Source organism: Sinohyriopsis cumingii, chromosome 17 (assembly GCF_028554795.1).
Source record: "Sinohyriopsis cumingii isolate HCF-2022 chromosome 17, ASM2855479v2, whole genome shotgun sequence".
Classification (NCBI taxonomy): Eukaryota; Metazoa; Mollusca; class Bivalvia; order Unionida; family Unionidae; genus Sinohyriopsis; species Sinohyriopsis cumingii.
In genome coordinates, this window is record NC_142977.1 from 11463638 (window position 1) to 11476971 (window position 13334).

General features: G+C 40.8%; 1 protein-coding gene across 1 annotated transcript in view; it reads right to left on the reverse strand.

Annotated features, from left to right (window-relative positions):
- Positions 1 to 4273: 4273 nt before the first annotated feature.
- The window catches only part of LOC149777746 (beta-hexosaminidase subunit beta-like), a 114604-nt gene continuing 105543 nt past the window's right edge, over positions 4274 to 13334 (reverse strand). Inside the window, exon 13 of the mRNA XM_089938794.1 lies at positions 4274 to 4536. Within this exon, the coding sequence (XP_089794920.1) occupies positions 4371 to 4536 (166 nt within the window). The 3' untranslated portion in view covers positions 4274 to 4370. The remainder of the gene's footprint in view (positions 4537 to 13334) is intronic.

Sequence of the window (13334 nt, forward strand, 5' to 3'; positions counted from 1 at the left end):
TAACCGATGTTGGCGGAGACTAAATATGGTCGAGACTGAAAATAATGCTAAAATTGCTAAACTTAGAAAAAATATCAAACACTGAACACAAAATTTAAAAGGTGCACAAAAAATGTGTGCAAATTGAGAAAACTAAATTTTAAAAGTAAGAAGTAAAATGACAGGACAAATAATTTACACTAAAGTTAGCGAGCACTGAAAAATGTCCGGACAAATTGAAATATTGCAGAAAATATCTGAGCTTAAAATTTTAATATTTTTACAACTTGCGAAAGATACGTATAAAAAGATTTCACGCTGTCTTGAAAGAAGAACAACCCATACTTACTAGCTAATAAAAACTCAATGTAAGCGCGGACGTCAATGGAAATAACAATCTTTAAAATAATTCAAAGATCGACAGATAAAACGTGAAAGAACGTGTCTAAATTAAATTTTTTGTTTCTGCAAAACCAAAAAAACCAACAATTTTTAATTAAACTAACATTTTTAACGTAAAATGTTATATGTTTTCTCCTTCAGTTTTGGCAGAATGCAATTTGAAAGCAACTGCACAGCCATGTTTCCTTGATGTTATACTCGACGACATCAGAATGTACAAGGACAGCTACCCAAACGTTTGCTCATTAGCACTGTCAGTAATGCCGCTCTCAGCGAAGGAGTCATCCGTAAAATCATTTCGAGTTCCAACACTTCAATGTGTCCAAGATAGATGTCACTCGAGATGGCCAAACATTGTGTACCAGACCCTTTGAACCTTTTGCATATAAAAATTATTTGAGATCTTACTTCACACAATTTGAAGCCACAGGGCAGGTAGGTAGCGACAACAGCCATGACATATGGCACGACGATTATGCATGAAGATATGCTCCATTTCACTTCAGACCAAGGCGGCGACCAATGGAAACTCCACGCTCTAAAACCGGGCCAACTTCGCTTGCCATTTCCACCCTATAACACCGAGCCAACTTCGCTTGCCATTTCCACCCTATACTACCGAGCCAACTTCGCTTTGAACTTGAATTTGCTCTAGCCAAAATGGTGAACGTCATCTTGTATACAAGATTCGATTATACTGTGCAAATCAACAGTTTGAGAGAATTGATTCTAGATTATTAGAAAATATTGAGCAAGACAATCTATGGAAATATGCAATGATTATATTTTTGAACCAGAAAAACTACTACTACATTCAAAGACAACAAGTGAATAAGAAGATAAAAAAAACCCACCGTCATGGTGTCAAGATGGCCAGAACAAGAACACCATTTCAGTCTTCTGATTTTCTCGAAACTTTGCTTAAAGAATTACAAGTGTCACCAGAGAACATTGTTATTTATCAAATCGATCATGCTAGTCAGAAACAACACAACAAATATATGATGATGAGTCAAGAAGAAGAGTTGGAAGAAGCTTGGACTCTCATTTCAGAAAAGAAAATTTAGAGAAAGTGGTATAGAGACGTGCGTGACTAAGTTCTCTCGCAACAAAGTACGGAGACTACCCGTGGTTCATCGACTTACAAGGCAGAAACTTTCAAAGAAAAAGTTAGGTGTGAAATGATAACTTATATTTGCCTATGAAAACACAACAGATAAAGAAAAAATGAATACATGGGAAGTTAATTACCTTCTGAATCACAGTTTGTACATAAATTCTTACAGTCATAAGCTGTAAGCTAAAGATGAACGGTTTACACCGCAAAACCAAAGATGTTCAAGCCCATGTCGTCAATAGAGATACACTCATCGTCCAGGAACCCATTAGGTAGCCATCAAATTTCCCAACGATCACAGTTTGGACTATTTTGATTCTTATGGATTACTTCCTCTTCTTATGAATTACCTCCTCATTGACTTTATGAGAAGAAATACTTCTTCTCATCGACTCATTGCAATAATACGAGATAACAAAGATTAGATTCCATAGTGCTTGATGCTAGAGTGAAGGATCATGTTCCAAAGCGATCGTAATCTTAGCTGAGCAAAGGTAAATCTTCTGTTTCTTCTAAAAGATTTGAGACACATGAAATGGACTTCCGGAATGCGTATTGATAGCTTTAGTAACATTGCTAAGAATTTGAAACAAAGATCTTTTGATGACAGTTTTTAGTAAAAGGTGGTCTCTCTATTTGATCAAGCCTTCATGGCGTAGAGGTGGCAAGGATAGCTCAGTTGGTAGAGCGACAGATTCGGAATCAAGTGGTCGCGGTTTCGATACCCACCTAGTCCGTCAGAGTTGACTATCTCGGTGTGTCATTGAGAAAGGTACTTAGCTACGTCGAGCCGGAACTATATTATCTATGTTTAACGATCAATTTGGCCAAGCACTAGAAAAACTTCTCTTAAGATCTAAACGCTCTCCAATAAATTTTCTCCCAGTTTGTTTGCTATTCTGAGGGAAAACACAAATCTCGTTCCTACGAAGGAAATCATCGAGAACGAACGATTGTTTAATTATTCTCGATCCCTTATAGAACGGAACGAATAACTGGTTTTAATGTTTATGTACTCTGAGTACAACGTCGCAGGAAATACAGTTGCTCCTTTTTTGAGAGTCATTTTATTTTTGTAACCAACCTAAAGTATGTAACAGAATAAAGGTTGTCGCTGGAATCGATCAATATAGTACATACATCTACATTTAAGCTAAACATTTGTGTACTTCCTTCCAAAATTTCAGTGTACAGTTTCATATCTGCATTCCTTCTAAAAGATTTGCACAAAGGAGAAATGTCACTTTCCAGCTGTCAAAACGTGTGCGTATGCATGGGTTGAAATTTACATATCAGGTTCGGTACATATACATTCCTTTAAGATTGTTATGCAATGACTCTGGCATGTGCCTGTAATTCAATGGAAATGATTTAATTTTTGTTATGAATTGTGATTTGTGATTTGATAGAGTGATACGATGACAATTCCAAGAGAAAGAGATTATGTTTGGGTCTAACATTCTATTAATGTAATCTATGATCAAAAATGGCACAAACAGTTCGAAAACGTATCTAACCAAACCCATTTATCTAGCCACTCTGAGGATGAAGCATAATACGACGCCTTACTTACATCCTAATAGTTTATATGTTTTTAATTGCCTGTACCGCAGTACTTTGGGTACTTTGATTATTTCATTTTCTTCAGTAGAAAAATAGGTTTAATTTTTTTTAATCAATCGAAACGGTTTCCATAGCAATTTTGCAACCTTCTGAAACGTTGGTACCCAGATTCCTAAATATTGTATTTTATACTTAAATCGTTTTTATAACCATCCAGGGCAATTTTTGTAATGTCTGACATTTTTATTCTCGTTAGGTTATAGCTATTTAAATAACAATCGTATCAACACTGAATAGTGGGCTTTGCACTCGACTGACCTTTGACTTCAGAATTTGCCCCCAAAGTGCGTGATTAAACTGTAACATAGGATGTTATTATTCAGTGCCAAGACTATTTTGCAGGTCTTTCTTTTACCGATTATTTAGGTACCGTGTGCACCAAACGACCGTTAATAAGAATAAAAGAACGTCGGCGAATGGATAAATAAACATTGCCAGTTTGACTTTTAATAACATATTCCCCTTGATTCATCACGCATTCTTGTCAAAACATTGAATATTTATAGCTAGATTATCATTTTATTCGGAACACTTGTGTGGCCGTGCATTTGCACCTGGTTGACCTAATTATGATTATTCATGTTAGGAGTGGTACCTGCACGAACCATAATGAGAACACTTTTAACAACAACATAAATTCCATTATAAATGAAAACTATGAAGCTACAGTGGTGAATCAGTCTAACTGGTTGGTCATTTTAAGTTTATTTTTCGCTCAACATAGTAATTCAATATTAGGTATGTCAATGATATTCAGTATTAGGTATGACAGTGATATTCAGTATTAGATATTACAATGATATTCAGTATTAGGAATGCCATTGATATTCAGTATTATATATTACAATGATATTCAGTATTAGGTATGACAATGATATTCAGTATTGGGTATGAAAATGATATTCAGTATTAGGTATGCCACTGATATTCAGGATTAGATATTACAATGATATTCAGTATTAGGTCTGTCAATGAAATTCAGTATTAGGTATGCCATTGATATTCAGTATTAGGCATGACAATGATATTCAGCATTAGGTATGACAATGATATTCAGTATTAGGTATGTCAATGATTTTCAGTATTAGATGTGTCCATGATATTCATTATGAAGTATGACGATGGTTTGGACAAGATACAACGACAAAAATATACGAATATATCTTTATTATACTATTAATATAACCGTTGTCTTCGGTTTAAACTTGATACAAACGTAAAATATATACATCATTCCTTCGAGTTTATTTCAAACTACAAGTATACAGTCACGTAATTTCATCAAAATGAAAAATGCAAAACACAGCATGGCAGGTTTGGTACTTTTGGCTGCGGATACAGCGGGGTTTGTATCACCTTTCCAGTCAACATGCTCACAGTAACCATTCAGAATTGGCTCTGCGGGAATACCTCGCCTGAAAGAAAATTAGCCATGTTTACAGATTCATTTCCCTACTTGCTTGCTTGGTTTCTATCCTGATTGATTTCTATTTCGCTTACTTGTATGTAGTTTTGGGGGATTTGGGGGGAGTGGGTGTGTTAGGGAATGTTGCCCAACTGAATGTAAACTTATTCAATTATCGCAGAATATACCGCTAATCTGATTATCCATGGTAGCTTACATTTAATATTATCAGCTACTGACTTTGATAGATCAAGTTGAACGATTTATTACGTAAGTAGTGAATGGGGATCTTATAGGGTCTATGGGACTTATCATTAAAAATACCCTTGGGAACATATAGGGTCTATGTAAATTTAACATGGAGAAAAATCGTGGGAACATATAGGGTCTATGGGAATTAACATGGCCAAAAACCCTGGGACAATATAGGGTCTATGTAAATTTAACATGGCCAAAAAACCCCTGGGACTGTATAGGGTCTATGTAAAATTGAAATAGGGAGGGTCTCTATTTTTTTTTTTAAAAAAAAAATAAAAAATAAAATAAAAAAAGGGGTAGGCAATTCAAAGGCTATCTCTTTTCGAGAAATATGGGGGCCCTGAAAAGGGCCTTTGGGTTTATGTTAATGTATTCATAAACATAAAGGGCACCGCATTGGTCTTCTTCTTGTCCTTAGGCTGCGTCTTACTGTTGGTCCGTACATCAGCACTCTTTTCAGGCATCCTTGTCTTTCTACGTAGATCCTACGTATCCACAGACTGGTGTTTGTCCTGTGGACAACGGTCCACTTCGATCGGACATACATGAGCAAGTCTGTCTGAAACATCATGGAAGACACAAGGGTGGATGACTCAACTGTAGTCCACATCTTGAAGCGACGAGAACAGGTGAATCAATGCATTGAACGGCGCTTATTTATAGGTACAGGAAGGATTGAAACGGATTGAGTTCATTTACCAATCCGAACACGCGTTACAGAATTCAGTCAACTCGCATCCAATCCGAAGATAGCAGTCTGTGACGTCACGTAGTCTATATAGATTCGCTAGCGCTTGTGTGCAGTCAATCTATGCGACAGTGATTCAACATGACGGAAACTCAGAAAACGATCCATTGGGGTGCACCAGCAGGGGAGACTGCCCAAGGGAACTCGGACTTACTTTCAGAAGAGGTGAATTGGGATTTTGTGGATTTTCTCTCCTCGCAAGAATTTGTTCCGGAACCTTCGTTACCTTCTTCATTACCGCAAGTGGAGAATTTTAGACAGAGACAGAAAGAAGAATTGGAGAAATTTATACAACGACAAAAGGAAGCGGAACAGGCTTTTCTCCTACAGCAACAGCAACAAGAAGAAGAGGTAAGAAAAAAACAACAGCAACAACAGCAAGAAGAAGTAGCAGCAAAGAAACAAGAGGGTGAAAATCAAACGGTCACGGTACTATTGGACATTTTAGCGGAGTTAAGAAGTCTGAAACAAATGTATCAGACTTCTTTATCACGACCGAAGAGAATACGACCTTCCCGAGCTAAACACGTCAACCCTGTGACTAAGCCTACCGTACCACCCTTAGTGATTTCAACCCAATCATTATCATCATCATCATCAACATTACGCAGTCCAGAAGTAGGCCTTGGCCGTGGCAAAGGCATAAGGCAGTTAAAGTTGATTGCTTAAACTCACCCCTACATCATAAAGAGAAAAAGGCCCTTTTCAGGGCCACCCACATTTCTCGAAAAGAAATACAATTTCAATTTGCCAATAACTCAAAAATAAACCCCACCCATTTTACCCTTATAGTACGTGTCTGTGTATGAGTGCGTGAGTGTACGTTCTTATTTTAAAATCAAAACTCAAAGACACTTACCTTATATCATTAATTTATTCTTTTATCCATTTTTTACAATCCAATTCACAATTCACAACACAACACTTTAATAAAAAGTTCATTGACTTCTTCTTTCTCCTTGTTTAGTCTCTCTGTTTTTTGAATTTCTTCACCGTCTTTTCCTCATTTTCTTCCCTTCTTCTTTTCTTCTTCTCCTGTTTCTTTGCCTCTTGTAAATAGAATTGTCTTTTTTCTTCCTCTTCTTCCTCTGAAGAATCCCTCTCTTCTTCCGAAGAATCCCTCTCTTCTTCTGAAGAATCCTTCTTTTCTTCTGACTCCTCTTGTTTCTTTTTTGGGCAATCTGGAGACCAATGTCCTTTTTCTTTACAATAATAACAGGTATCTTGACTTTTGTCTTTTTTAGTCCCTGTTTTTGTTCTTTTTTGACGGTCTGGACACTCTGAAGACCAATGCCCTTTCTTCTGACAGATATAGCAAGTATCTTGACTTTTATCTCGAAAGGAAGGAGAGTAGTCCGTCGGCTGGTCTGAAGAGAATTTTCTAATGACCCCTCGCAAAGCTCTGACGAAACGTTCCATCTGGGTAGTCTCTTCCATCGTTGTACTCGGCTTGAGAGTGAAATGAATAGTGAAAGGATAAGACACACACCCTTTTATATACGCTGGTCTGCTATGACTATAAAGTAGCTCACGGTGTTTGAACTTGAGTCATTTGACTTTTTGCTTTCAAGATGAAACGATCCCATTCATTCGAGAAGAAAGAAGAAGAAGAAAGTAAGAGGCAGAAACGTGATCTATCGCCTCGAACCAGGGCTGAAATCTTGGCACAAATTCATGCCAGTGATTTTGAAGAGGACATGAGTGAACCAGAATTTGAAACCTCTAAACCAAGTTCACCACCCTTAGTCAACCCTGAAAAATACTATTCCATTCGAGAGACGGAAAAGCGCTCCTCTAGAAAATTTAGAACCACGGCTTACAAATACACGGTGAAGTTTAAAGATTTCAAGTCCGAAGTACCGTTAGAGAAAGCAGAAGGGTTCATCACCGGAGTGTGGGATTCTCTGCTCACTGCACTCAAGCGACAATGTCAACCCAAAGAAGACGATCGCTTGAGACTTTCCATACAACACGACGGTTTGAAATCCCCTGTTTGGATCGAGTTTAGTACCCCTGCAGAATTGACCGCTTCCAAAGTCATGGACAAGATTCAACACGTACAACAATCTAATGACCAGTTTGACATCACCGATGGAAAAGCCACATTGGACATGACCCACGTCTCTCCTCCTCAAGGGACCGGACGCAAAAAGATGTTATTGGTGAACGACCTTCGCAGCATTAAGCGTAGCCTTGTCCGAATTCACAATCCTCATGACCAGATGTGTTTAGCCTGTGCCATCGTGGTGGGACGAACCTATGCCAACAAGAACGACACGGTACAATGGAAAAGAGACTGGGAGAACATTCGACAATCGCACCGAGCCAAACAACGAAGTGAAGCAGAACTCCTGTTACGACAAGCCGGACTGTCCAAAGACACACCCTGTGGCATTCCTGAGATGCAAAAATTGCAAGATGCCCTAGCTCCACGATACACCTTGAAATTGTACCCTCAAGAAGTGCGCGGGTCTCTGTTGTTTCGAGGGCAAGACTTTAAGGACGGAAAATACATTCATGTTTATCATCACGATGAACATTTCGATACCATTACCAGTATCACCGGATTCCTGGGATACGGTTATTACTGTGAGAAATGTGACCATGGTTATAATAATCGAGAGCAACACAAGCATTGTGGATTGAAATGCTCAGGATGTTTGGCCTCTTCACCCTGTCTGAGCGAAGAACCAGTGCCTTGTTCAACTTGTCTGCGCACGTTTGTCAGCCCTACCTGTTACCAACAACATCTGAAAACGCAAGGTTCACAGAAGAAATGCGCTTGTCAACTCCTGAGATTGTGCCCTACGTGTGAACAAGTCATACGTACCAATAGTACCAAGGCACACGTATGTCGAGGAAAGAAAAAATGTCACATTTGTCACCACATCGTGGACTTGGAACACCAATGTTACGTGCAAAAATACCAACCCCCACCAGAGAAAGAGGACGGTCACAAGAAGAAAGGCAATTTCATCTTTTTCGATTTCGAATGCATGCAAGAAACCGGCATTCACATTCCTAATTTCTGCGTGGCTCATCGAGCGTGCGAGAAGTGCATTCAAGAACCTATCTTCAGTCATTGCCCTCACTGCAGCAAGATTCCTGGAGGGCGTGAAAAAATCTTTCGGGGACCGAACACGTTAGCCGATTTTGCCCAATGGGTCTTAGACCCCGTCGACAAGACGTGGAGCCAAGAGGACATCGAACGTTACGGAGATTGTCATCGTCATGCCACGGTGATGGCTCACAATTTCTCCGGATACGATGGACAGTTTCTTTTGAGGTACTATACGGAACAAGGCACCGAACGTCCTAAAGTGACTTTGAACGGAGCCAAAATCATTTTCATGCAAGTGGGACAAGTACAGTTTAAAGATTCGATGAGCTATTTGGCCATGCCTTTGAGTCGAATGCCTAAAACGTTTGGAATGACAGAAATGGCTAAAGGGTACTTTCCACACTTTTTCAATACGGAAGCCAATCAACACGCCGTTCTACCCCATTTACCCGAGGCTCACTATTACGACCCCGACAACATGCGTACCGAACAACGAGAAGCTTTCTACGCTTGGTACCAGGCTCACGCCTCGGACCCTTTCGACTTTCAGGAAGAAATGTTAAAGTATTGTCGTTCCGACGTGGACATTTTACGACGTTGCTGTGGAAAATTTCGAGAACTGTTCATGGAACACGGAGGGGTCGATCCTTTGAAAGAAGCTTGCACCATTGCCAAAGCGTGTTCCTTAGTGTATCGACAACGATTCATGCCTGAAAACACCGTGGCTGTCATCAGTCCTCAAACGACCCACTTTGTCAAACGTCAATACTCGGTCAAAGCCCTACGTTGGTTACATTACTTGTGCGACAAGGAAGACAAGTGGATTCAGCATGCCCGCAACGGAGGGGGCGAAAAGACCATCGGAACGTATTCGGTCGATGGCTGGGACTTAGAAAACCCCAAGATCGTGTACGAGTTTAACGGTTGCTTATTTCACGGATGTCCCGTCTGTTACCCTGACCGTGGCACTAAAAATCAGTTTTTGCAACGAACCATGGAAGACTTGTACCAGGACACTTGTCAGCGGCGCCTAAAGTTAGAACAGCAAGGATACCAAGTGGTGGAAATGTGGGAACACGAGTACGATCACCGTATGAAAACCGATCCCGAGTTTAAACGCCTCGTGGAAAGTTACCAGTTCATGGACCCGCTGAACCCGAGGGATAGTTTGTACGGAGGAAGGACCAATGCCACCTGTTTGCTGTACCAAGCCGACGAAAAGAAAGGAGAAGAAATCAAATACTTGGACGTGTGTTCGCTGTATCCCTACGTGTGCAAATATTGTCGCTTTCCTGTAGGGCACCCGCAATTGCTGACGGAACACATCGACCTGGTCAACATTCGACAATACGAAGGCTTGATCAAGTGCAAAGTTTTGCCTCCCACGAACCTATACCATCCCGTCTTACCTCACCATTGTCAAGGCAAACTGATGTTTCCCTTGTGCCGTACTTGTGCCGAAACGTGCAACCAAGACCAACCTTGCCATCACAGCCAGGAAGAACGGGCCTTGACGGGAACCTGGGTCAGCGTAGAATTGTTCAAAGCTCTGGACATGGGATACCAACTGTTAGAAGTGTACGAAATTTGCCACTTTCCCAAGACACAACAATACCACAAGGGTGACCCCAGTCAGAAAGGCATTTTCGCCGACTACGTGGATGCCTTTTTGAAACTGAAGCAAGAAGCCAGCGGCTATCCTTCCTGGTGTCACACTCCCGAAGACCAAATAAAATTCAAAGAGAAATACTACGAACAAGAAGGCATCACTTTAGACCACATCGAGAAAAACGAAGGCAGGCGATCGTTTGCCAAAGTGATGTTAAATTGCTTGTGGGGTAAAATGGCACAACGACCGTGTTTACCCAAGACGGAATATTTGACAGAACCTTCCCGCTACTTCCAGATGATTCACGACAAAACCAAATACATGAAACACGTGGACGTCGTTCGAGAGAATTTGATCTTGGTCAATTACGAAGAAGATCTGGACTTTGTACAAGACGACCCTTTTGGAAATGTCATCATTGCGGCTTACGTGACAGCCCATGCTCGCTTAAAATTGTACGAAGCTTTAGAACTGTTAGGGGAACGCGTCCTGTACTTTGACACGGACAGTTGCATTTACATCCATCACCCGATTCAACATCACCCTAACATCGAAGGAGACCGTTTAGGAGCCTGGACAGACGAGCATCCCGACGACAAGATTCTAAGTTTCGTCAGTGGCGGTCCCAAAAATTACGGCTACGAATACCGGGACAAACAAGGAGAAGTGCACACGACGTGCAAAGTGAAAGGACTGACTCTGAATTATCGTACCAGTCGTGTGGTCAGCTTTGGGGTATTGAAAGAAGCCTTGCAATCGGGAGAGGATGGAAACTTTAAAGTGACCACCTATCAACCGAACAAGATTGTACGTTTACCCACTCACCACATCGTCAGTCGACCCTTGGAAAAAGTCTATCAAATTGTATACCAGAAGCGAGTGCGACTTCCCAATCATTTCACCTTACCGTACGGTCACGTCGGTATTGGTCTGTATATAAAAAAGGAACCCTAGGCAAGATCGATAGTTCATTGTGACTACCAAGACCGAGCGAACAAGATGAATACTTTGAAAGAGGCATCGTTCCAGTTTGGGGATTGTAAAAAAGTTGTGTCTTCCTCTAGTGTGACTAATATTGGATGGATAAGACCCATGCATTGCGACGGAAAATGTCCGGAAGGAAACTGCCATTGTCCATGTGGTTACCATTGTAATTGCGTAACGGAGTTTGCAGACGAGTGCGATTGTGAGCCTTGAGATGGGTACGATGCTGTACGTTGTGACCTGAGCGATGCCGTAAAGCATCATGGGAACTTTGTTCTCACTACCCCTGTCATGGAAAGTGATGCTGTGCGTGTCAAACCTGAGGGATGCGAAAGCGATGCCGCTCGTCCTCTTAGACATTTTACCGGGTTTAAAGGGGAATGTTCACCTTCACGTCTACCCCCCTACGGATGTCATCCAGCCCTGAGCAAACTCCTGTTCCTGTCACCCAACCCTCATCGAAACGAACCTGTGAAAAACGAATATTCGTTTCCTGTGCGTTTGTCGGAATACTGCGACTTTGAAAATCGTCTTCAATCGTTCAAAGGAAAATGGCCTAAATATCTGGGAGGACCGACCCCCGAAGAATTAGCCAGAGCCGGATTTTTCTACTTGGGCGAAGGAGATAAAGTCAAGTGCTTCAGTTGCGGTGTGTCACTTCACCACTGGGAACCGCAAGATTCGGCCTACGTAGAACATGCTCGATGGTCACCGAATTGTCATTACTTACCCTTAGTGGGACCGAGACATTGAAGTAACTTCTTACCATAATAATCTGTTCATGGATACTTTGCTAGAGAACATTCGTGCCTTGCCTGTGGAATTGAGAGAATGCATTTACCGAGAGCTGGTCAAAATACAAGTGAAACGTAAAGAACAATTGCATCCGTTACGTCACCGGTGTTTGAACCACTGGTACCTTCAGGCTATACAAGGACTGATTGAGTTGAAAGTGTTCCATTGGACAGACATTGATCAACGACCTCCTGGTTATAAAAAGGAATGGTTTGGTATTGACGATTCTATCTACTACATTGTAAACGTACTGCATCGAATTCCAGAGGAAGAGTTAACGAATTACCAACATCTTTCACGCAATGTCAACTTGGTGAAAGAGGAAACTTCTGAACGAATTGTAATGTGTAAATTAGTGGTGAAACGATTTAGATTCGACAATGAATTAAAACCATGTTTGTGCAAACAGTACATTTCTTGTGTCAGACCAAGGAGGATTTAGTATGACCTATTCATGGATACTTTGCTAGAGAACATTCGTGCCTTGCCTGTGGAATTGAGAGAATGCATTTACCGAGAGCTGGTCAAAATACAAGTCAAACGTAAAGAACAATTGCATCCGATACGTCACCAGATCTTTAACCACTGGTACCTGAATGGTATAAGAGAACTGATTCGTCAGAAATTCTTTCAATGGTCAGACATTGTTCAAAACTTTGAGGTCGCTAATGATCGACATGTTCATGATTATGGTTACTTCGAGATTCACCTAGTGCAACGCATTGAGGAAGACAAGTTAAAGGATTACAAACATATTTTACGTGGAATCTGCTTAGCGGAAGAGGAAACACCTAAACGAACCCTGACGTTTCGGTTACAGTATGCAAGATTTAGATTCCCTACTGGAGAACGAAGATCTCTGGCTAGAAAGTACGTGTATTGCATCCAAAAAAAAGAGAATATAAAAACAGGCTGCCATGCCACGGTTTATGTCACATGTCATCCAACAGATTCCGTGGAAGGAACTCAATGACCATATTCAAACCGTGGATCATTACCATCAATTATTACAAGAACTGTATCCATTCAATTTGGGACGACAAGTGGTGTGTGTCTTAGTGACTTGTTTTCTGGGATTTCGTTTACCAGCCGATTCTTTGTGGACTCTTTACGATCAGTACTTACCACCTCCATGGCCTTAAATGGTCACGAAAAACTCCTTTTGCTCAAAGCCTTGCGTTTTCATCTGGATACTTCTCAACCTCAACAGGAAAAAAAGATTCGTCAACTTTTAGCTACCCAAGACGTGTATGACGATGTGTGTGTAGCTTGTGACTTACATCCCCATTTGACAGATGTCCGTGCCTGGAAAGAATGGGGTTTTGAGGCTTGGACCCAAGAAGTGGCCCAGTA